The sequence below is a fragment of the Amblyomma mixtum genome, chromosome 10 (assembly GCF_055824585.1).
Source record: "Amblyomma mixtum isolate Tamu chromosome 10, ASM5582458v1, whole genome shotgun sequence".
Taxonomy (NCBI): domain Eukaryota; kingdom Metazoa; phylum Arthropoda; class Arachnida; order Ixodida; family Ixodidae; genus Amblyomma; species Amblyomma mixtum.
In genome coordinates, this window is record NC_143021.1 from 125,735,633 (window position 1) to 125,761,142 (window position 25,510).

Below are 25,510 nucleotides of genomic sequence, written 5' to 3' on the forward strand. Positions count from 1 at the left end.
TGAACAAAGGCGAGTTCAGTAACAACTGTCTTTTCGTTCACTCCAATCTTCCTCCCTTGCCTTATGGCAAGGTTGAGGTGTCCACCAAGATATGCGAGACAGATACATTTTCTTTCCTCAAAAACCAATTTACCGACGAGAAAGGTCTTAGAGCCTAACAGGCGATGGCGTTCTGAGGACTCCCTGGCAGCGTTGCAAGACGCTGTCGCGTTCTACTCTTAGTGACGGAGCTCGACATCTTAACCACACATCAGTGACACAAGCAACACTTAAGGCTTTCGCCTCATCGCACTTTAGGTCAAAAAAGCGCCCCCTTGAATTTTGCACTCGGAACCGACACTGGGGAATGCATGCCTGCTTGCGGTCCTCGATGCACGACTGGATAAAGCGAGATCCCACTCATTAGAAATCAGATCAACGCTATCCTTTCACCCTAATCGAATTCGCTATACAGATGTTGTACTTCAAGCAAATGGAGCGTCTTCGGCGAATCTATATTTCCCGTCGACGATAAATCAGTTTTCGACCTAGATGCCTATCTCGTAAATAAACACTTTTACTCTAAAAAATGTTCGTCTCGGCCTCAGTATTCTGACGCAGCAATATCGGTAGTGTTCACTTTATAATGATGTAGCAGTTTATTAATTTTCTATCAAGACGAAAAATTTGTCCGAAGGCATATTTACTCCTACATATCGATTTCACTCCATCCTGGCTGCTGCTTCAGGCAATTCAGGAGAATATTATTTCGCTTCAGTCTCGAGCTCGTGCCTAGCTGCATATAGAACATATGAGATATGTTTTTCAAGGCAGACGGCAGCGCGTCTTACTGGATTAGACAGTAGTCCTGCATTTGTGCTGGGCGCCAGGATGGATTCTTCTACATTCTTCTGCATTGCTTCGGAAAGGGAAAGGGTTTCCACCTGTTCCAGCGTGTCTATTCAGAGGTTCATCCCATAGAATATAATCGGTCGGAATGCTGACGACTTTATATTGTCGTGTCATATCTATAGTTTCCTAATAACATCTCTAAACGAACCTACTGCGATCCATGTCTTAACCTTGCACGGTAGTACTATTGATAGCTTGTGTATCAGATCGTATAGAAGGTAGTCGGCAGCATGCTGGCCGGAACAAGAAATTTCCTGTCATATCTGCATGTCTTATCTATGCGGATGTGACGGTGGCGCAGGCGCACATGGCATATCACTTGTATTCGTGACGATGCATCACCATGCCCCAACAGAATTGACTCTGCGCTTCACGACTAACGTCATGTGGCTGTGTTCTATACCTTGCCCACTTCAAGAAATGTGAACAGCAGAGAACCTGGCAGGAAGCCGCTGCCGATGACATTGAACAACTCCTTGTCTGAGCGACTCTACGCATTTTATCGGGAAGGAAGGGTAGCTTTCGTGCTAGTCGAAAAATTCTTTCTTTGCGCGCGCTTTTTCTGTAGATAAAGCGCAGCTCGTGTTCGAGGCTTTAATAAAACTGGCCAAAAGCACTGTTTTTGCCAAACCCTTTTTTTTTGGTTGAGACTGAATAACCACGGGGTGTTTGATATAAAAACTGACATTCAAAGCTATCTTTAAACGAAACTGCGGTACAAATGCGCTTCAGGTTTTCTTCGTATCTACGTATTGCATTTTCTCAGATCGCTCTGATACCTTTTTCTTTCAGAGTGTCTTTCAGTGGCCACGGTCTTTCAGTGGATTTCGCGCCAGGGTTTTGACTACACTGTCGCGGGTTGAATGTTGACCGATTTCGTTTGAGGCAAATTATGAAAACACGTTTCGCAATGTCGGTGCGCGGTAATGAATCCCAGGTGCTTAAAAAATATTATGTTACCTCTGGCGTAGGGCTGGTGCGTTCATTACAATAACACAGCCCTCCATTACCGTGCTTACCCAGGCGGTACCCTGTACAGTCGTAGTTAACGCTTATAGTGTATTTATTATGACTCAGATTTTTTTGTAATTCCCGATTAACCCAGAGCCCTCAAATACGGTACTGCCCAAACCATACGTACAGGCTCGTTGCTCTAAACACGGAAAACCCTACCACTCCAAAGCTTTTTTGCGCATCAGTGGGGCACGTACCGCTCCCGAGTCTGTGAGAAATCACAGACACGCTAAGCGCATGCGTCATTTACTGATTGTCCAAGAGGTCAGCCGCTTCCTCGTCTTTAGGTAGCCGCGCGCCGCGTCATTCATCACTAAACTGACCGCCGCTGACCATCACTGGCTCTTGGTGCACCAGCTGGGCATCTGCACACATTCTCGAGCCCGCTAAGAGAAGGGCGCAATAGGCGCCGGCTGCACGGGAACATAGAAAGCGCTTGCACAACTGAACATAGACAGTCAAAGCGCCGCAGCGTCTTCGTGCCCGGTCAAAGCCTCAGAATGCTATGCGAAGGAATGCGGGCCGGTAGTGGCGCAGCTACCAGTGGTAATAGGCGGAGCGAAATTTATGCTCTAGTTCCCTAGTGCGGAGTCCTGTTATTGGTGCTATTTGTTCAAATATAAACGTTGAGTGGACGATTAGAGTTTACTTTCTCCTTAACCTTCTCTGATATCCTCCAGCAGTTATTTGCCTTTTTAAAAATTCCTGAGATTGTTCTAGAGTTTTTTTCCTTCCGAATACAGGAGCGAGTCTAATATAAGAGTGATGTGCTCTGAGAAGAAGTAAATATGTATGGTGCCCATTGGGCAACGTAGGGTATAAATGTTTTTTTTTTTGCGCACACAGCAAAATAACGCAACCCTTGTGCAACTACGCAAGTTTCTCACCATTGCATCGTAAGGCCCGGGAAGGAATTCTTTGTAACTTCTGCCCTTAAAACTGCTCCTCTGCCTTAGCCCCGATGCATCTGCTTGTTAGGAATTTCTGTGAATCTTGCGTTTTGCGTATAAGCAGACATGACAAGGAAAATGAGGGGCTTGTTACGAGAGGCATTTAACCAAGGGAGTGAAAATTCCTATATTCCCAAGAGGCCACGAACAAGCGACGCTAGCGCCAATCCCTCTTTCTGTTGCGTTGAAAGTAGTTGGAGGCGGAATAATTCGTATTAGTCTCCTTGGCAACGGACGACCAATATACGCAGGCGCGGGGGGTGTTCGCAAGGCATCTGCTTCAGGCGTGGACTGGTAAAAATCGGGCCACCTAAGGGATGTTGGGCGGATGTAGCGTTGTCCGCCTGCTCTGTGCGTGGCCGTGCGCCGGGCTTAGCACGGGTTTTCCTAAACAATTTATTTCTTGTTGTGGCATGGTAAAATTGGCTGCGCTGCTAGTGGACTGTAGTAACCGGAGTCGAGCCTAATGTAGCGGGAGTAGAGAACACATTACTGCATGGTATTATTGACATATATGTCTTTGTCGTTACTTTCAGTCTAAAAGAGATATTTCTCAAAATAAACTTGGTCTTGAATCAAGAATTTGACACGCCGCAGATAATCTGTATAGACATATAGGTACCAAGTTTATCGCAAACGGCGCACCCGACATTCTAAGTCCATCAGATTGGGCATCGTTCACTCAATAAGTGTGCAATCATTTCGCGCATACTGTTCGCGCAATAGAGAAAGATCCCTCTGTGCACAGTGAGTTCACGCACTTTAATGCGTGCAAGATGTATGTTGCAATCGTAAATAATTGCAAAAAGCTTCTTAGTACTTATGCAAACACTTGAAAGCAGACCACTATCAGGCTAAGGTCTTCACTGTCCGTGATTTTACGTGCGACATCAATAGAATTAAATTAACATTCAGATGCACAATCGGCTCCGATGATGTGTCAACCCTTCCGCGGACCAAGCACGATGGCTGTTTCGTCAATGGTAGCGATTAAAGCGTGGTTCACAACCACCGCGCCGAAATTAGCGGTGGGTTCCGAGGAGGCGAGCATAGGCAGATGTTGCCGTCTTATCCGTGCGTGTCTCGCTGCACCCTTCGCAATTTCGAATGTCAAGAGCACAAACTAGAACACGACCGTAGCTTTCGCAGCACCGACATAACTAATACATGAAGAAACAGGACGTCATTGGCTGTGACCGGTTCCGCAAAGCAGGCGCCAGCGCCCGACATGATGCGGCTGAACAAGTTCGCGAAACACGCTATGGACGCATGACGGTTGCAAGGGCCGCGCGGCTCAGAAATCAAAAGGGATAGAGAGAAAGAGATATATTTTCTACTTTCAGAAACTTCTTGCGGTTCGATCTTGAGTCTTTATTATAGCCGCTAGAGCCAATAACTTCTTGACTTAAGTTCACAGCTGCTGGAGGCGCCGTTACGGCTTAAGCGATATATGCTTTAACAGCAGCTGTTGGTGATCTGCATAAGCCATCTTATATTGCGCTAAAACTACGACACATAAGGGAATAACACAAGTACTGGACGAGCGCAAACTATCAACTGATTTATTCAGGGTCGAGCCCCCAAATTTTAGAAAAACACATCCATGGGAACCCGCACAGAAAATGCTCATAAAATAGATATTGCGTTCGGGACTGTAGGGAGCGGGACAGGTTCTTGGCAAAGCGAGGTCAGCTTGTGTCTCCTAAAGCATTCAAAAAAGCTTAAAATACATGACAAGAAAATAATAACATACATACAATAAAAGTTGGAAGTTCAGCGCTTTGTCCTATCTTCTCCTTCAGCTATCTTCTCCTTCAGCTTCCTGCGCTGTGTTCGCGCTGCTGATACGCATACATATACATGACCCGTTCGCTGTCAAAAATTCGAAGGATGTAGCAGGCGACCTAAAAAGCTGGATAATATCTGGTACACGTTTTCTGTAGTTGTAGAGGACCTTTTTTACTCGATCCCGCATGCTGAGCTGCTGGCGCGAGTTATAACATGCATTGAGGGCAATGGAGAAGTGTCCCTACAGAACTCAACAAGGATGACAGCAGACAATTTTATCGCTATGCTGGAATTTTACCTGAACTGCACCTTCATAACATAGGTCAACAGGTTTTGCTTGCAACGGCTTGGTATGTGTATCGGCTCATGTGTGGCACCTGCGTTGTGCAACATTTTTTATCATTGACCAGTCCTTGACGACGGCTTTAGATGGCTTGCAAATATTGAAAGTATTCAGGATTATAGATGACTTTTTGATTTTTTTAGCAAGGAAGAATGATTTGCAGTCTGAGGACTTGAAGGCTGATATTTTAGATCAATTCAGAAGACTTGCTGAGGGCTTGAACTTCACGCACGAAGTCCCTATCACGAACACTTTACAGTATTTGGACATGCAGCTAACTGGTCCTGTCCACTTTTCACCTATGTTTAATGCTCCATCGCAGGGTAGCGAAGGATTTACTTCCATTCGGTTCAGCTCACTCGAAAACTGTCAAGGGAAACACTGCTGCCCTTTGTCTAGAGTAAGCGATCAGGAGGTCGCGCAAATATAGAATGAGTGACAGCCTTGGAAACCAAATTTAAAGATTGGCTGCTGCAGGTTACCCCTGTGCGAGCGGGACAGCTGTATGTGAATCTCTTCTCCAGAAGTTCCAGAAGCTGAAAAAAAAAGCGCGCAAAAGGGCTACAAACAATGATACGCAAGCTGCTGTGATGCCTTGCCTACACATTATCGCGCACAAACTGAAGAAAGTGGAAAGCAGGTACGAAGTAAGCAAGGCAACAATGTGGGCTAGTTGGTTGTACATTTGAGGGGAATAACGCGCTATAACGGAAAAAACAGCAACTGACATGACGGATAAAGGACAAGTGCGCTTATCCTGCGTCCGTCGTTTCAACGGCTGTTTTTGTCCGTGTGTAGCGCGTTATTCCCCTCAAAGGTGCTAAGTACCGATGGAATTCTCAGCGCCAAAGAGGCTAGGAGAGCTGTGCTCACGCATGGCAAAGCATAAGGACAGGAAAAGTGGCTGTGGAAAAAGGCACCTGAAGCACTTTGTAGAATGTGCGACAGGAGTGGTTTACAAAAATTGGCGCGCGGTGCGAACTCATGCCAGATGGCGCGGCGAGCGCGCGACTTCCGCCAGCTGCGACTGTTGCTAGGCAACAGCTCAAGGTCGGTCTCTGTGGCTCCTCGGAGCACCCCCGTAGGGAAATCGCAGGTTCGTGGCCAATGTTGCTTTCTCTAGAAAATGCCACTGACATGTGAAAGACACCTATGCAAGACAGGGCGATGCGTAAATTATCGTACAGGTGAGTGTGGGCGTTCATGAGGAGATAAGGGTAGCAGGACAAATTTCTCAACATTGCAGAGATTGCAAATATCTACCATGTTTTCATGAGACAAAGATTCCTGGCAGAGGCAGTAGTGTCAGTGGACGCGAAAATTTGGAAGCGTTTCGATAAGGAACGATAGCAATTTTGTAAGTGGTGCGCCACTTGGCTTGTACAACAAGGCGCTGGCATTTTTGAGCTCTGTCTTTTAGGTTTCGATGAGTGTACACGTGTATCAGGGCTTGTCGTGAATGTACCTTGCGCACATGCGCGGCTGTTCTCTATATTTAGGGTCTCGGCCCCTGAATAAATCAGTTTATAGTTTGCGCTCGTGCTGTGCTTGTGTTCTTTTATGTGTCGCAGTTTTCGCCCGAATAAAACATGACTTATGTAGCTTAAGCGAAAGATACTCGAATAAGCCGCTAAGGAAATTCCTCGCTCTCTCCTCCCTCTGTACGAATCCTTTCAGGGTTAGGGTACGCGCAACATAAATACCCCTTAGTTGATAAGATAGGAAAGGGAAATTTGAAGGTCGTGGTTTAGCAAATCACCGGTAGCATGTTGTGTTTTCTCTTCTGCATTTCGGACAAGTATATTTTTGGCGATAAAATAACTGCACTATTAATTTTCCTTTTATAAACACCACAAAATAAAAAGATGAAAGGTCCTCTATATCCCCTGGTTATCGGTAACTGTTGGCTTGCTTCAAGTATGTCATAACGATCCCCTATTTTCCCTTCTCTTCTAGGCTCATTTACTTAACGAAATGCTCATTTTGGCAGTCTTGATGCCGTAGGCACTATAAGAGCGTCTGTAGGCCTCATAGGTAGGGCCTGTCAAGCGAGATATCCTTTAAAACTATTTTCGTTCCACGTCGCCACTGGCTGCATCATAAGTGCGAGGGCTAGTGCTATGGAGGCGCATACGATGTACGGGACGACGTCAAGTCATGGCAGGATGATTTCATTACAACCGTTTCAAAGAAAAAAGGAATGGACATTTCAGCACCCCTACCGCTACCTTGATCAAACTAAGATGAGCAAATGGGCCACTGCCTTAAGTTGCGACAATTTTTCTGGAAGATAATATGTGTATCCCTGGAAAATTTTCCAGGACAGCAGCTTGGGCATGTTGGTTATTCATTTGTGACGGAACAGCGCAAAACACCGGGACAAGAGACAAGCGCTGGCTTACAACTGGTTTTTATTTCGAAGAAACACTGCTTCTTATACCTTCTTCCCCCTCAAAAAACACAACAAATGCGTCACAACCATATCGTTCAAGCGTCCAAAAAAACATAAGATAAATAATCACAGAGATTTATAATCACATTTTTAACATTTCAAATTCTTTCTTAGTCAAAGCAACAGACGGCGTGCTGACACAATCGTCGCGCAGACTCGCTATCGAAGCTGCCTCGATTATTTCCCTGACTAACTGGTCTTTGTGATTAGCCAAAACTAATTTCGAGCAAGCTTGCCGGAACCTGGGAATTCATTGCAGAGATTGCCCTTCAACAAGTTGTGCACCTGTTTTCCAGAAATGCAAAGCTTTGGCTAATCACAAAGACCAGTTAGTCGGGGAAATAATCGAGGCAGCTTCGATAGCGAGTCTGCGCGACGATTGTGTCAGCACGCCGTCTGTTGCTTTGACTAAGAAAGAATTTGAAATGTTAAAAATGTGATTATAAATCTCTGTGATTATTTATCTTATGTTTTTTTGGACGCTTGAACGATATGGTTGTGACGCATTTGTTGTGTTTTTTGAGGGGGAAGAAGGTATAAGAAGCAGTGTTTCTTCGAAATAAAAACCAGTTGTAAGCCAGCGCTTGTCTCTTGTCCCGGTGTTTTGCGCTGTTCCGTCACAAATGGAAAATTTTGTCGTGTTGGTTGATCGTATGTTGTATCATGTGAATGCAGAACAATTCCGTGAGCAAGCGTACTGATATAGATTTTTCCTTGGCAGTCACACGAGCCACGTCCCAGACGATGGCTTGGCCAGTGTCTTTTGATGTTCCGTTAAAGCGTTTGAACTATTATTGCAGTGACAGGCACCATTACGTTGATAGGAAAGGACTGTATGTGGCACGATATGAACCAGGATCAGCCGATGGCTGTCCTGGGAGACGCCCAAGCTGTAGCAAACATTATGCCTTCAGTTCTGTACACGAGGTAACTTCGGACAAGCTCGGAAGGACCAACAGCCCTGATCTGATGAGATAAACCACAGATATTCCCAAGCCGTGTGCAAAGGGCACTGCCATCGTAAAACTCCGGGAACTGTAATCAAAATCCACGAGAAAATCAGGTCGCCAGAAATAGCTAGCGATTAGCACAACTAATACTCAATCTGGCGGATAAAGTGGTCATATAAGGTTACAGATCCTCTCCCTTTAGAGCACGAACGCTCACTTTTCATGAAACAGCAGTGAGCGATAGCTGCAAGCCCTAAATTGCTTCGTATTCCACGCTGGTGACCGATGGCGAATAATTACGTGAGGCGTGTTCTTCACGTCAGCGTACCGCATTGCGCGTGCCTCTGGCCGCAGGACAATGCGGGTGAAGTGCTTGGCCTGACCGTTCCCGCTCTTCTTCAACTGTGCCGTTAATGACTAGCTGCTTGAGCTGTTTCAGCATCGTGTATGATTGCGAATTGACGGAATATTCCAGACTTGCGTGGCCGTCTTTGCAGTGTGTGGTGAATATTCAAGTCGTTTCAATAGCATAACGGGAATAATTTTTTTATGTATCTCGCATTGATCACAATATGGCGATGCCTAATCTGGTGGGCATCGGGGAGGAGCTCTGGAAAAATGCAGCCTCCTAAATATCAGGAAGTCCTTGCTTAAGCTATTTGTTTGTAGGCAGGCTGATATTCCTGTCATGTCATTTGCAAGTATTGGAAGAGAGTGGCGGATTTTCTTCTCTATTTCAATCGCCTTATTGCCGATGGTGCGACAGGTGGCTCCATTATGCCAATCGCTAAGTCTTTGTAGCCAATACTACACGACCGCTAAAGGGATCTCGAGATCGCTCCTGTCAGTTTCCAGGCGACGGCTGAACTGACCAGTTTATTTTTTACGCATTCTTTCAAGGCCCGTAGGCACTTGTGAAAGGAGTGGGGAGTTTGTAACATTAGTTGCAGAACAACAACAACAACAAAATTTAAGGCACTTTCAAACGCGATCTTAAATTGAATGACATCACAAATGGAGACTGTGTAGGCCAGAAGGTGGTGCCATTCAGTAGGTGTTCGTGGCCAAAAGAAAGAATGGTGCGAATTAGTACGGCAAGCTGGCCCTGCAACCTTGTGTTGGTGATCGATGCGAGATGAGATGTAGCTGGGTGCGGTGAAAAGCTTTTCTTTCAGGAATGGATTAAAGAAGTACCTTTAATGAAAAAGACATAGGCGCAAGTTCCTGAGACACAGAGAAAGGCCGGGCAGAATAAGTGTATGTTCAGTGGACATGACGCTGGAATGATTGCACTGGTGCACTGGTTCAGCGATGGTGCCGAGTCCTGCGATGGCAGGTGAGCCAACGGTGGAAATTGCGAGACTTCGGTACCTATTCCCGAGCACCGCTCACTAGCATTAACTGAGCTGCCACCCGCCATGGCGTTCACTGCGTATAGGACAGTCCAAGGGTGCTTAATAGCGTCCAAAGTCACACAAAGGGGCTTGTAGAGAAGAATTTCTTGCGATGCTGGGTGTCAGTCATGGTTCAGCGGGAGATCTGGCGGCAGTGACCGGCATCTTGCACGAGTTGAGGAACAGTGGTGTATTTCGGAGACGCCGAGTTGGTGAGGGAGAGTGGCATCTACTGTAGCAGGAAGATAAAAGTCGTAAAGAAGGAAGAAAGGAAAGAACCCAGGTCAAGCCCAGAAGCACGCAGCGATGGCAATGCCGCTCAGGCACTGGTTCACCTTCGTCTTTCGCACAAATCTGCATCATTTTTTTACAATACATACCAGGTGTTTCAGGGACGACTTAGAATTTTCTTTAAAAAGGCTTTTTGGGGTAAAGATACACCTTTTGTGGCATAGTATTACCAGTTTAACAGCACTTGCTGGGCGTGTTGGAAAATCATGCTTATAACTACACGGCGCAAAGGGAAACACGGACAAGTATACGGAAACACCACAAAGCGCAGACTTCAAAACAACTTTCTTGCTGCGCGCAGCGTATACATATCGCCTACCGCGCGCATGCGCAGCAACGAATGAAACAAGGAAAGATGACAGGCTTTATCTGGCACCTGCATCGCATTGCACCAGGACCCACTCTCACACGAACATGCAAGCAAAACTGAGGATAAAAAACTACCACGCACGAACCCAAGAGGCCCAGAGTTAAATCCCCACATTCCCGATGCACTGCAAGTTGGATTTCTAAAAAAAATGGCGCACTTCTTCGGAAGAACCACGACAGTTCTCAACTACCTGAACTAAGTGGTGAGGGAGATAGCGGAAGCTTCCGAAATTGCTCACAGAACGGACGATTTTGTCAGCAATCCAACGGTGTTTTTGAATGAGAAAGAACGCCAATTTCGCTGCACAGAGCGAAAATACATGCGCTTTCGAAACCATGCATGCAAAGGAACCCCTCCAGAGCAGGTAAGAAAGGCAAATTTTCTCGAACCACAGCGCCAAGGGTAATCGTGGTTTCGAAATTCTAAACTCTGATAGGGCTATTACCAACGACCGTCTACAAAACGAGCGGCTACAGTAGCGCCTAGACGCCTAATTTTACTAGTTAAGAAGTTCATTATTAATAACTGATTAACCAGCTTACTACATTAGAGTAAAAATGAACACTTTAAACGACGTTTCGGCTCCCACACGGGAGCCTTGTTTTTTGTGAACAAGGCTCCCGTGTGGGAGCCGAAACGTCGTTTAAAGTGTTCATTTTTATTTTGGTCGGTGTTCTGCCTTCTTCTCCACGTACACCCCCGACCAGACGGGTTTCCGTCCAACCCTCGACTTCAACTACATTAGAATATTCACCGGTTTTCTGGTATCCGCCAACACTGATAATACTGTCCAGCAAAAGCCGTATTTTTACCCCAAGAAGCCTATTTTTGAAACTTTTTTAAGTGTTCGCTGAAACACTCCTGGCGGGTGGCCCAAAACCCGGAGGTACGGTTAGTAGCCTGACACAAGGTAGTCTTCTGAAAAACAGATAAGCAAACAAACAAATCACCATTATCAACCTGACTACGTTAACTGCAGGACAAACGCCTCTTCCATGCCTGTCCAATTAACCCTGTCCTTTGCCAGCTGGTGCCACCTTAGGCCCGCAAACTTCTTTATTTCACTCGCCCTCGCAACTTTCTGCCGTCGCCTGCTACGCCTCCCTTCTCTTGCTATCCAGGTTGTTGCCTGATGACGACGCGTTGTCTCGCCGTCGCATTACATGTGATGATGATGATGCCTCAGGCTTAGTGGCACATACCCTCGGCGAGGCATTACATGTCCTGACTAAGCCCATTTCTTCTTCTTCACTCTGGCTAGAATACCTTTCACCCCGGTTCGTTTTCTGACCCACTCTGCCATCTCCCGGTACCTTTATGCTCAATTCCGCTAGGTAGCTCTCTTGTCCTCAATTAAATCTGAAGCTTTTTAGGTACCCAGCACGTTTCGCATTCGGCGGTTAGTACCGGTAAGAAACAACTGTTATATACTTTTCTCTCGCGGGATCGTGGTGAACTGCCATTCATAATCTGAGAGAACGGGCAAAAAAAAAATAGCTGGGGCTTGGAAAGAGAAGTTTATTTTGTTCTGTGTTAACATAAAAAATACAAAACAAAAGAGCCGAACTCAATGCTCAAATCAGTCAAGCACATGCGCAGTGACGCAGCACTGAGCACGTCAGTAAGGCAGTAAGACTCTGGCAGCAGCAGTGTTCGGAAGAGCGTTTGCCTAAATGCTCCTGCATACTGTTAGATAACCCTGGATCCTAGGACGACACCACAATAAGCCGAGAAGCGCACGTTTTCTGAGGCTGCATTTCGACCCCGGTTATCAACTAAGAGTTATCAAGGAAGGACGTCACCGTCTGGCATCACCTGGCGTGGCGCTTGCATCGACGCATCTGCTATAAAGCTGCGGCATCGCATCCAAGACGGCACTTTGGCAGCAGCAGTGTTCGGAAGAGCGTTTGCCTAAATGCTCCTGCATACTGTTACAGGTTAGTGGCTTTTTTTGGGGGAGTGTTATTGTGTTGCTGCCACTGCTGCTGCCAAAGGAGCGAACCTTGTTTCTGTCAGTATGGAGTGTGCTGAGTGTGAACAAGAAATCTTGGATCCCAAAGAGAGTATATCTTGCATGACATGTAAGCTTTCGTACCATGTAGGAAGCTGCGCAGGAGTGTCGGAGGCAACAATAAAATCTAAGAAATCAACCTACCAGAAATGGAAATGCCCGAAATGTAGGGTACAAACGTCACATGTTAACCAGGATGAGAAAGAAAAAGCACCGTTGACCGTAGAAGATATGTTGGTCGTACTTCAGGATATTAACCGAAAACTTGATGTTTTGTTGCCACTGAAAGAAACTGTCGATGGAATTGAGCAATCGGTGCAGTTTATGTCCGAACAAATGACAGACCTGATGACGCGCACAGAACAAAATGAGCGAGATATTAAAGCAATCCAGACTAGGCTCGCAAAAACGGAAATGAACAAAGAGCAGCTTGAATCGCTCAGTGTCCAACTTGATGATCTCGAATGGCGCAACCAGAAACTGAACTTAGAAATTCATGGTGTACCACAAACGGAAGGCGAAAATCTTTTGTCAAAACTTAACGCTCTCGCCAGTGAAAGTGAATTGCCCCAGCTATCAGAACACGACATCACGGCAATTCATCGATTGCCGGCAAAGCGTGACAAAGTGCCTGGCATCATCTGCCGTTTCACGAGACAGAGCATGAGGGACAACTGGTGGGCTAGCAGGCGGGAGTTGACAACTGCGGATGCAAATGTTCACATGTTGGAAAACCTGACCAGGCGAAATCGAGAACTGCTGAGGGAAGTGAAAGAATGGGCGAAAACAAATCAGTACAAGTATGTCTGGCACAGCAACGGTAAGATTCTGATAAGAAAGACTGATGGCGCGTCAGCAATGCTAGTGCAGCATTCTTGCGACCTTGGCAAGCTGCAATAAGAAGGAAGAATTGATTTTGAATTTTTATTTTGTTTCCTGCCAAAAATGCAGACTGTAACAGAAAAGAATTATCTACTCCCAGAGAACTTCAAAGATTACCTTGGCCCGGTTTTCCAGACGTCATTCAAATGTCTTCATATCAATGCTCGATCTGTCAGACGTAAAGAAGCATATTTCGACACTTTCTTTCAACAACTAAATGTTCCCATTGACGCTATCATGATCAGCGAAACTTGGTCTACAAGTGATTATGATGTCTTTCGAATTCCTGGTTATGAGACATTTTTTCTGAATCGTTACGCTGGTATTGGTGGTGGCGTATCCATATGATTTAAAAAGAAGTGGCGGCCTGAAATGTTAGAGCGGTTCACAGTTTCTGTGAAAGAATATGAAATCTTAACAATGTGTTTGAATAACACTATTTTTGCAGTGTGCTATCGTCCACCAAAGGGTTGCGTAGCTATTTTCCTGAATTTTCTTCAAAGCCTGATTTCATTTGCAACCAGTCAGCACTTAAACATTGTCCTTGGTGGTGACCTAAACATTAATATGTTATCGGTTGATGCATCCCAAATGAGTTTAGATTTATTGCTTAGAACACATGGACTTCTGAATGCAATCAAAATGCCAACGCGTGTTACGGTGACGTCTTCATCGCTGATAGATTTGTTTATCACTAACCATGACCCTAGTATGATCACATCTGGAGTAATAATTTCTGACATAGCGATCACTTGCCAATATTTATGTGTGTTAAAAACATGTCTAAAAAGAAACGTAGTTCAACATATTCTTTCCAACTTATATCTGAAAAAACACTGTCCCCATTTAGAAACTCAGTAGAAAAGAACAACTGGAGGCCTGTCCTTTTAGAAAATGACGCCAATAATGCTTACGAGGCATTCTTAAGCATTCTGAAGCCGATTTACGAGGCCTGTTTCCCAATATTAACAAAAAAACAAAGGCGTCACAGTCGCAAACCATGGGTCACACCAGAGTTGGTGGCAAAGATAAACACAAAGAACATCCTATACCATAAGTTTATTAAATCGAGAGCTGAATGTGATCTGACAGCGTTTAAAACATATCGAAACCGCTTGAATACTGAGCTCAAGAAAGCCAGAAACGCCTATTACACAAATCAATTCACGTCAACTTGTGGTCCTGTCGACATTATGTGGAAGCGGCTAAACGCAATTTTGGGGAGAAATAGCAAATCAGGTGAATTAAATATGCTAAATATTGATGGTGTAAGTATAACTGGAAAAGAATTAGCAGATACGTTTAATACGAACTTTGTTTTTGCTTCTAGAAATCAAGTACCCCATAACAATCTCAGTGATGTTGTTCATATAAGCGACACTGTGTTTCTCAAACCGGTTGAAGAAGCAGATGTAACGGCAGCCTTCCACGAACTAAACAATAGCACATCCATTGATATTGATGGCCTCCAGATAAAACCTATACGGTATATTTTTGACCTTATTTTACCATACATCACGCATATCTTAAACCTTTGTGTCAGTACCGCTGTATTTCCTCGTAAAATGCAGATTGCACGTGTAACAGTTATCTTTAAAAAGGGTGACAAAAACCAGCTCGGAAATTACAGGCCAATATCCATCTTACCCGTGTTTTCTAAGCTATTAGAAAAAGTAATACTTAGAAACTTTTTGCAGTTTGAAGAAAAACACAAAATTATAACAGCGGCTCAGTATGGCTTCCGTAAGCACCGCTCTACTGAACTTGCACTACTAGATCAACGAGAACATATATTGAACGAACTCGAACATAATAGGATAGTCATTGGTATTTTTCTTGATTGTTCGAAGGCATTCGACTTATTGAACCATACAATACTTCTTCGTAAACTTGAGCGTTGTGGCTTCCGCGGCCATGCACTATCGCTTGTGCAGTCATACCTCATGGATCGCAAACAGGCAGTAGCAATAAATGGTCTCCTCTCAGATATGCAATCTGTAGGCTGTGGCGTTCCACAAGGAAGCATTTTGGGTCCATTTCTGTTTAATCTCTACATCAATGACATTGTACATGCAACTCCATTCGTTAAATTTATCATCTATGCTGATGACACCAGTATTTTTCTTGCCGGAGATAATGCAGCTGAACTCACAGATACTGCAAACAATGCACTGAAGCAAATAGAAAACTGGAGTAGCAGAAATGCGTTGCTGATTAACACAGCAAAGACTAAAGTCGTTGTTTTCAGAGGTAGAAACAAGAAGGTCTGTCTCACTGAGAATATATCCCTTCAGTCCGTACCCTTAGAAGTTGTGCCTTCATTTAAAACATTAGGTATAATATTTAATGAAAGAATGTCATGGGATGATCATGTTAGCTTTGTAATAAATAAATGTTCACGTATTATTGGTCTTCTTTACAAGAACCGTGAGATACTGCCGCGAAATGTAATGCTAATGCTATATAATTCATTCATACAATCTCATTTCAGCTATTGCCATTTAACCTGGGGTGCAACAACAGAAGGCAATCTTCAGAAACTACACTTGTTACAGAAAAAATTTCTAAGAATTGTTGAAAATGTTTCGCATACCTACCATACGGCCGCACTTTTCTTATAACTTAAGTATAACTTACTTCCAATTACTAAGCTTTATGACTATCGTCTGAGCAAGTGTGTGAAAAACGAGGTGTTGAAGAATATATCTTTTCTATCCAATTTAGCTGGTTTAGAAAAACGAGATGCAATGTACAACACAAGAAATATAGCACAATGGAACGTAAAAACATACACAACTTTCTATGGTAATCAAACATTAGAAAATAGACTACCACGACTTCTTAACAAACTCGCACAAAACGATATTGATCTCCAAAACACAACACGCCACAAACTGTTCGAGTATTTTTTACACTACAACTAACCTTTTTTTTCTGTGATTTGTTTACCTAATTCTTTCTTTCACCATCATTGTAAGTTTTCTTTCCAGCCAGGACAATGCTGTTGATTTTATGCTGACTACTGTAACCTGATAACAGCTCTGCGATATGTATTTTTTTTCCTTTGTTATCTGTATTTCCTGTATTTTCTTTTTGTGTGTGTGTGTGTGTGTGTGAAAAAAAAAAACACTGCATTGCTGTCAAAGTGGGGGCCCGTGGCCTTGTCAAGCTGTCAAACGGCAGCTTTTACTACGGGTCCCCGCCATCATCTGTACCATTGTGGCAAAATAAAATTTGAATTTGAATTTGAATTTGAAAGATTTATGGTTTATGGTTTATAGGGTTTAACGTCCCAAAGCGATTAAAGCTATAAGAGACGCCGTAGTGGAGGGCTCCGGAAATTTCGACCACCTGGGGTTCTTTAACGTGCACTGACATCGCACAGTACACGGGCCTCTAGAATTTCTCCTCCAAAGAAATTCTAGCCGCCGCGGCCGGGATGAATTTGAAAGCCTACACTCGACCGCTGCGCAGGACGATGAAGCATGTCGACCATTTGCGCAAAAACTCAGCCTCGCTCATTGACAGAGCGTCCACGCATGCTTGTTCAAAGAGGCGCGTGCGGAGGCGCTTCAACATTGCAAACATTGTTCTTTACGGACGCCAGCGTGGAAGCCACTCCACGCTGCCGCCACAAAACGAACATGCCGACACACAAGAGCATATTTTGAAACACTTCGGATGAAATAGTACGCGCTTCCAGGCGAGTTAAAAACATGCGTGACACTAATATCCAAAAGGTGCGCGCTACTACACACTCAAACATTGCGTGCTGGAAAGTTTCTAGGAGACCGCACTGCGGGCATCGGGCGGATGGCGCCACGCCCCACGCCGCAAGGCGGTCTCTTGTGGGCAGGACCCGCCAGCCTTTCACCCCGCTTTGTTTTCCATTCACCCCGGTTCACCTGCGGGCCTTTCACCCCGGTTTGTTTTATGACCCACTCTGCCCTCTTCCGGTACCTTTCTGCTCTCTTCCGCTAGCTAGCTCTCTTGTCCTCAATTAAATTTGAAGCCTGTTCGGTACCCAGCACGTTTCGCCATCGTCGGTTAGTACCGGTAAGAAACAACTTTCATATACTTTTCTCTCGCGGGATCGTGGTGAACTGCCATTCATAATCTGAGAGAACCGGCGAAAAAAATTGGCTGGGGCTTAGCTAAGGTTAAGCTTCGATATCTCGAAGCGAAAAGCTGCGGTGATGCATATGGTTTAGCTTATGGTTATGCTTTATGATTTAGCCTATGGTTGCAAGCCGTTATATGGCCGGCCTCCGCGATAAACACGCGCTTGCGGTGATTATCAAACGATGACGCATAGCATGCCGCAGCGTGCGCCTGTTCTATGGGCAAGCCCGCCTTATATACCCCTCCTTTCAAAAGCGCACTGCGCACGGCTGCGGCAAAAGGTAAAACGGTGGCGAGGTGAAGAAGCGGCGGCGCACATGAGCAGTAGCCTGCGCAGTGCGTGACGTCACTCGTGCTCTGACATACGCCTGCTCACGCGAAACGGAGTGTTGACTAGCGTAGTGAAGTTTTTCGCTTCAAAACACATCGGCTAACGACAGGGAATCCACACTATAGGTGTTACCGCACTACAATAGGCATAAACCCAATAAAGGGAATGACTAGCATTTCTTCTCATACTATGGCACCTTTTTCAACTATACCTCCTGTAACAGGTGCTATATGTGAGGAGTGCAGGAAACCTCGTTGCTTATCGCCCCAGCGTTGCACGTTGTTCGGTTCTTCATAGTTCTAGACGTGGTGCTGCCGCAGTAGGACATGTAGGAGGAGATGGTGGTAACCCCGGTTCTAAAGCGCACGTCTCTGAAATTAAAGCGGCTTCCTGACGCTCTGGTTGATTCCATAGTAAGGCTGGAAGTTACCGCGTGCTTGAGAATCGATGTACGTAAAAGCTCCCGCACGCACATCTCGAGAAACTTTTACGATGTTGACATAGGAATTATTGTCAGCACCGTAGTTGTTGAAGACACACAACTTAGATTTATTTTCCTTTTTTCTTTTTTCAGAGTTTTTTCCTTTTGTGAACGAATTTTATTTGGTGCGCATGGGTGTTATACCAAGCATAGAGGCTGATAGCTTGTCTTCAGCGTACTTTTTCAAGGTGTGTGGTATTACAAAAGGAAATATATCTTACTGTTCGGAGCAGCTGCTAAATAATTGCGCGAGCTACACGGGAAAGCAAAAGTTTGTAGTCATAAGTTTTTTCTTTCTTTACCAGCAGTAATATGAAAAGCACAGCAATGGAGACACACGACGCCAGTTTTTAAGAAACATGTGCGGTTATTCAGTCATTCGGGGTCACCATGCAAGAAACGGAAACGCAAGTGTTAATTACCCGGAATTCACGTCTTTACCTTTATTGGGGCAGAGCCGGACAGGTAGGTTATTGCTCACAATGTGATTGGGCTGGCGCTTTATGACAACTGTAACCAGGACTGATACACGGTAAGGTTTCGCGTTGATAAGGATGCGAAACTAAAAGAAAAAGTGTTCTTTCATAAAACATCAGCAGCAAATTGTCACCAATATATCGTTCACATAATTTTATAAGATCGCCTAAAATTTAGCCCCTATCACTGCGGTTCGCTAAGAAGGATGCGATAAGACAGTTTTAGCTCACCGGTTTTACAGTCCCCTCCGCTTACGCTGGCAAGCTCATCATAAGCATAGCGGACTTGCGGTGAGAAAGTTTTATAAAAGCAAATTGTTCCGCTCGTAAGGCTAAGCAGAGTTTTTTGGCTTGTGACGCCATTGATAAATATAACCGAACTGATGAACAAAATCAAAATTTGTGCTTCTAGTTCATAACCACTCCGTGGATTGCAAGAGAAGGCAAACGTACCAGGTGGCGGCAGAAAGTTAGGTGGGCGGATTAGATTAAGTATGCGGAGATACGGTGGCCGCAACTGGCAAAGGACAGGGTTAATTGGAGAGACGTGGGAGAGGCCTTTGCCCTGCAGTGGGAGTAGTCAGAGTGATGATAATGATCAGTTATATCTCTTTGTTTTTGATTGCCTGGAACTTAACAAGTGTTAAGTGAACAAGCATACTTAAAGGGCACCTGATCGGGCAGCTCAGTGCCAGAAAACTCGACTTGCATGGATGGTTTGATCCACACCTGTGGCTCTTTCGTTTGGGCGGGCAAAACCGAACTTGTGTCACGAATGTTCATGCGCCTTCCATCGTACATGGGTGGGTTTGGTATACCTTGTATCCCCACCATGTGCAATGTGCTCGCCTTGCGAGGAGTACGAGATCTTGTACGCAACCCAGACTATCCCGGGAGAACACTCCTCACATACCTTCTGGGTACAGCGCGTAACGTGTTTTTTACACAACACGTGGTTGGCCCTACAGCCGAGATGCCGCCGGCATTTTTCGTTAACGTGCGTCGCACACTGGCGTCGTTGTCTGCCAGCGTGCCCGATCTGGATGTTGATGAAACCCCGCCCTTCAGGATGTGTGAAGGACTAACGTTCGCTGGCTGACCCGAGAACAACTCCGGAAAACGAGACGGGCACGCTGGCGCCAACTGACCTCAGCTGCGCTTCCTGCAGATGTCAGGGACTTGGGCTGGCTGCGAGGCTGGCGGGTCCTGCCCACAAGAGACCGCCTTGCGGCGTGGGGCGTGGCGCGCTCCGCCCGATGCCCGCAGTGCGGTCTCCTTGAAACTTTGCAGCACGCAATGTTTGAGTGTGTAGTAGCGCGCACCTTTTGGATATTAGTGTCACGCATGTTTTTAACTCGCCTGGAAGCGCGTACTAGTTCATCCAAAGTGTTTCAAAATATGCTCTTGTGTGTCGGCATGTTCGTTTTGTGGCGGCAGCGTGGAGTGGCTTCCACGCTGGCGTCCGCAAAGAACAATGTTTGCAATGTTGAAGCGCCTCCGCACGCGCCTCTTTGAACAAGCATGCGTGGACGCTCTGTCAATGAGCGAGGCTGAGTTTTTGCGCAAATGGTCGACATACTTCATCGTCCTGCGCGGCGGTCGAGTATCGGCTTTCTTACTGCATTACTGACGTTCTCAGTGCTGCGTCACTGCGCATGTGCTTGACTGATCAGAGCATTAAGTTCATCTGTTTGTTTTGTATTTTCTATGTTAACACAGAACAAAATAAAGTTCTCTTTCCACACCGACCAATGCAGCAGTGTTCATGGGAGGCGCCGCTGTCAACCGCTGTATTAGTGTTTCTCCTTTTTTCTACGCTGCGGACAACAAGAATTGAGAGTGCGGCAGTGGATGTTCCCTTGGCGCTACTAAACTGGGGATAAATCGACGATCACTTCATTTGGAAACGTTTGCAGTTTGTCGGGGTGAACACTTCTGGATATGAGTGCACGAACGTCCGTTCAGGAGCAAAATAAATTGAGACATGCGTGATGGGGGCGAATTTCCCTAACTTGCTCAGCATTTTGCTTGTGTAGCCCGTACGGAGGTCCACGCGGTTTTTCGCAACTCGCAACGTCCAATCGCGCTTGGTTGCGACTGCGGCATTTTCAGACATCCGCTTACACATGCCCTCACAGTCGCTCGAAAGGATTCACTCTGACTGCGCCGCAGTGCAAACAGAGATCTCTGTCAATTTTGAAGCGCTTTAAACGAGCGTAGTGTTGAAAATGAGCCCTTGAGACAGTGAAACTGGGAAGCGCTCTCAGACGCGATCGTGGAGAACTAACCGGAAAACTGGAGGCTTACCGTTCGATACGACGCAGCACTAAGCCGGTGCGCCTGCAGAACGGAGGCGCCGCTCCGGTGACCCGCTAGCGTGTGAGCGTACTGCGAATGCGCACTTGAGCTTTCGTCCCGCTCAGCTGCGTAGCGGAACGCAAAACCGGTCAGCTCAGCTAAAAGTGTCTAATAAAGAGTCAACTGGGAAGCATTAACAACGTGGCTCGTAGCGTCCTGAAAGTGTTCGTTCAGGAACAGGCTGGAAAAATTGCTGGAGCGCCTTTGTGATAGCTCTTACGGTTTTCGTTCTTTTTTTCTCGGCGACAGCAACTTTACAGTGTGAAGTTTCTTCTTGCAACGTTAATCCACTTGTGCATCATGAAATAACGAAAATATTCTAATGTATGACAAATATAGTCATCCTTCAAATCATCGCTGCCGCACGCGCTGCGGAAACCGGTCACCATATCGCTGTTTCAGGAAAGGACACGTGAGGTCGGCAGAATCGCTGGAACGATCGCACCGCGTTTCTCAGAGCACTAGCTGCCCCGTCAAGATGTGGACGGTGCGATTGAGTGGTGTTCCAGAGCAAGTCAACCACCGTGCCGTTTCCATCGACGGCAAGGTATACTCGTTCGGCTCTTTTCACGAGGACGAGCTTCACCCCTTAAGGAACCTCGTCGACGTGTCCATCTTCGACCCTGGAACGTCGCGGTGGGATATCGTGGAAACAAATTCACCGTCCAACGGCCAGCCGAATAACATTTTCCGGCGCACCGTTGTCGCCTACGGTCACTGCGCGTACCTTTGGGGCTTAAGGAACGGCTGGGAGTCGGACAGCGTCCTTTATCTTTCGACACCAACACCATCACATGGAGCTGCCCTCAAGTGAATGGTGAGGCGCCGATACCGCATTACGGCGCCTCAGCTTGCATGGTCGGTCATCGCATGTATATTTTTGGTAACCCACATAATTCCCAAGACATCAGCGCGCTTGACCTGGATACCATGGAGTGGCATCGCGTCCCCACCACTGGAGAAGCCCTTCCTCCGCGATCCTTCTACACGGCCTCTGCAATCGGGACCCACATGTACGTGTGGGGTGGGGGCTTAGCTGCCACTTTTCGCGCTGGTCGCTTTGAAAATGTCAACTCATTATTCTACCTGGAAACAACCACCTCTACCTGGGTGCGCCCACACGTACAGGGTGTTCCCCCCGTGGGTCGGCACGGGCATTCAGCCTTTGTCTACAGAGGCGAGCTGTACATCTTTGGGGGATTCAACCAACTTCGGGACACTTACTGTGCAGACATGCACAAGTACGACCCTGAGACATCCTGCTGGTCTGAGGTGAGGAAGCGGGGATTATGCCCGTCTGCCAGGTGGTATCCAGGCTGCTGCATTACTGGCGAAAGAGTGTTTTTATACGGCGGTTATGGCCCGGTACAGAACCCGGAGGAAGGAGAGGAGGAGAAGGAAGCGGCTCTGACCGATCTTCACGTGTTGCACTTGGAACCGACACTAAAGAACTTGTGCCTCCTTGCGGTCATCGATGCACGAGTGGATGTAAGCGAGATCCCACTCATTAGAAATCAGATCAACGCTATCCTGTCACCAAGATGGAAGTCACAGGCAGATGATGCACCTGGAGCAAATGGAGTGCCTGCGACGAAACTGTATTTCTAGTGGACGATAAATTAGTTTTGTTTATGTATAAACACTTCTATTTTAAAAGTACTTTTGGACTCAGCCTCAGTTCTGTCACACACAGTAGATTAGGATGATATAGCAGTTCAGCAGTAATTTTTGTAACAGGGCGAAATATTTGTCCGAAGGAATATTTTCTCCTGTATATCGATTTCACTCCATCCTGGATGGTTCTTCTACTGATTCAGGATAATATTATTTCGCTTCAGTCTCGTGCTCGTCTCTAGCTGCATATGGAACATACGAGACTTCTTTTTCAAGGCAGACGGCAGCGCGACTTCCCCGATTAGACAGTAATCCTGCATTCGAGCTGGGCGCCAGGATGGATTCGTCTACATTTGCAATGCATCGGAAAGCGACACAGTTTTCGCCTGTTCCTGCATTGCTGTCCGCAAGTTGATCCCATAGTATGTAATGGGTCGCAATGCTGACGACTCGTATTTTTGGCTTGTATCTATAGATTCCTAATAACATCTCTCAAAGCACCGATAGCTATCCATGTCTTAACGTTTGTCCGTAGTACTGGTGATAGCTTGTGCTTCAGATCGTACTGCAGGTAGCCAACAGCATGTTGACCGGACCAAGAAATTTCCTTTGATATCTAGGGCGCTGTATCTATACGGATGTGGCGGTGGCACAGGCGCACATGGCATATCAGTTAGATTCGCAACGAACCATCACACTACCCCGATAAAATTGGCGCTGCACTTAACGAGTAAGGTCATGTGGTTGTCTTCTAGGCCTTGTCGACTTCAGGAAATGCAGACGGCAGAGAACGCTGGAGGACGCTGCGGACGGCATTGAACAGCGCCTTGTCTGAGCGACTCTACACATTTAATCGGGATGGACGACTAACTTTCGTGCTAGTCGTAAAAATCTTGCTTTGCGTGCTCTACTTCTTTAGAGAAAGTGCACGTCGTGTTGGCGGCTTCCATAAAACTGCGCAAAAGCGTGTTATTTTTGCCATGCCCATTTTTTTTTTGTCGAGAGGGAATAACCACGTGGTATGGGAAATAAAAAGTTAGTCAAGGCTGTTGTTTTCAAACGAAACTGCGCCACAAATTCGCTTCAGGTTTTCTTCGTGCCTACGTATCGCATTTTCTCAGCACGCTCTGATGCTTGTTCTATTTTCCATTTCCGCGGCGTTTCAGTGGATTTAGGGCCAGGGTTCAGACTCCATGGTCCCGGGACGAATCTTGCCCCTTTTATATTGAGGCAAATTACGAAAATCCGTTTCGCATTGTCGGAGTGCGCTAATAGATCGCAGTTGGATAAAATATGGGTTAGCACGGGCGTAGGGTTGGCGTGTTTAATACGATGACACAGCCTTGTATTGCCGTGCTGACTCAGACGCTACTCCAGTACAGTCATAGTTAACGCTGATATCGTATTTATTATGACCAAGATATTTAATCACGCTTAAACGAGAGCCCTCCAATACCGTACTGTCCACACCCTACGTACAGCCTCGGGGTGCTAAACACGCAAAACCCTACCACTCCAGAGCTTCAGTGCGCTTCAGTGGAGCACGTACCGCTATTCTGCAGCCCTGCCTGAGTATAGAAAGTACATGCTCTATAATGTGCTGATTAACTGCAAGTGCGTGAGTACGACACAAGCCTCGTTCATACGTAGAATTGCGTCAGCCCTAGTCGACTTCACAGCTGTCAGCATGATCATCATCAGCCTGGCTACACACACAGCAGGACAAAGACTTCTCCCACATCTCTCTAATCAAAACAGCCCGGAGCCATGCCTCCGCAAACTTCTTAATCTTATCCGCCCATCTACTTTTCTGGCGCCCCCGCTACGCTTACCTTGAACTGAACCGATTCGCAGTTGTGCGCGCTCGCAATCTAGGCGTCGTAAGCTTAGTAAGCACACACATATTGAAGGTTGTGCGGTGTGCTCTCTCCTGTTGTGGCAGGTTGTGAAGCCCTCATATAATTTTTATTCAGTACTGCAGCGCTCTGCATTACTGCACCGACACTCCGCCTGCTGTAAACGATTGCGGCCACCTGCGTGGGTTCTGGTGATACCACAAACACACTAAGCGCAAGTGTCATTTGTTGAACGCCGAAGAACTCAGCCGCTTCCTCGTCTTTAGGTTGCCGTGGCTCCGCGTCATTCACCACTAAACTGACCACTGCTGAAAATCGCTGGCTCTTCGTGCAGCCGTATCTTCACGCATACTCGCGCCCGCGATGAGACGGACGCAAGATGCGCCAGCATCATGCGAGCATAGGAAGTGTGTGAAGCGAACGAACATAGTCAGTCATAGCGCCGCGGCGTCATAGTGCCCGATCGAAGCCTCAGAATGCTAGTGGAAGGAATGGGGACCAGCCGTGGCACAGCTATCAGTGCTTCTAGGCGCTATGAAATTCCGTCTCGAGTTCCTTAATGTGGAGGCCTTATATTAGTGTTATTTCTTCAAGAATCAACATTGGGTGGACAATTAGAATTTACTTTCTTCTCAACCTTCTCGAATATCCTCAATGAGTTATTAGCTTTCTTAAAAATTCCTGAGACTGTTGTAAAGTTTTTTTTGCTTTTGAATAGGGGCACGAGTCCAATATAACAGCCGCGTGCTCTCAGAGCAAGTAAATGCAAATGGAATTAGGCAACGGCGAAGCGTATATTTTTCTTTCCGCACATAGCAAACTAAACCATACCTTGTGCAACACCGCAAGTTAGTCGTCGTGACATCAGAAGGCCCGGGAAGGAATACCTTACAACATCGGCCCATAAAACTGCTATTTTGCTTTGGCGCCGATGCA

General features: G+C 46.1%; 1 protein-coding gene across 1 annotated transcript; it reads left to right on the top strand.

The window, feature by feature from the left end:
* The first annotated feature begins 21,582 nt into the window (after positions 1 to 21,582).
* LOC149326876 (kelch domain-containing protein 3-like) lies at positions 21,583 to 21,918 on the top strand. Its single transcript, XM_089564711.1, has one exon. The coding sequence runs from the start codon at positions 21,583 to 21,585 to the stop codon at positions 21,916 to 21,918; it is 336 nt and encodes a 111-aa protein (XP_089420837.1).
* Positions 21,919 to 25,510: the final 3,592 nt, after the last annotated feature.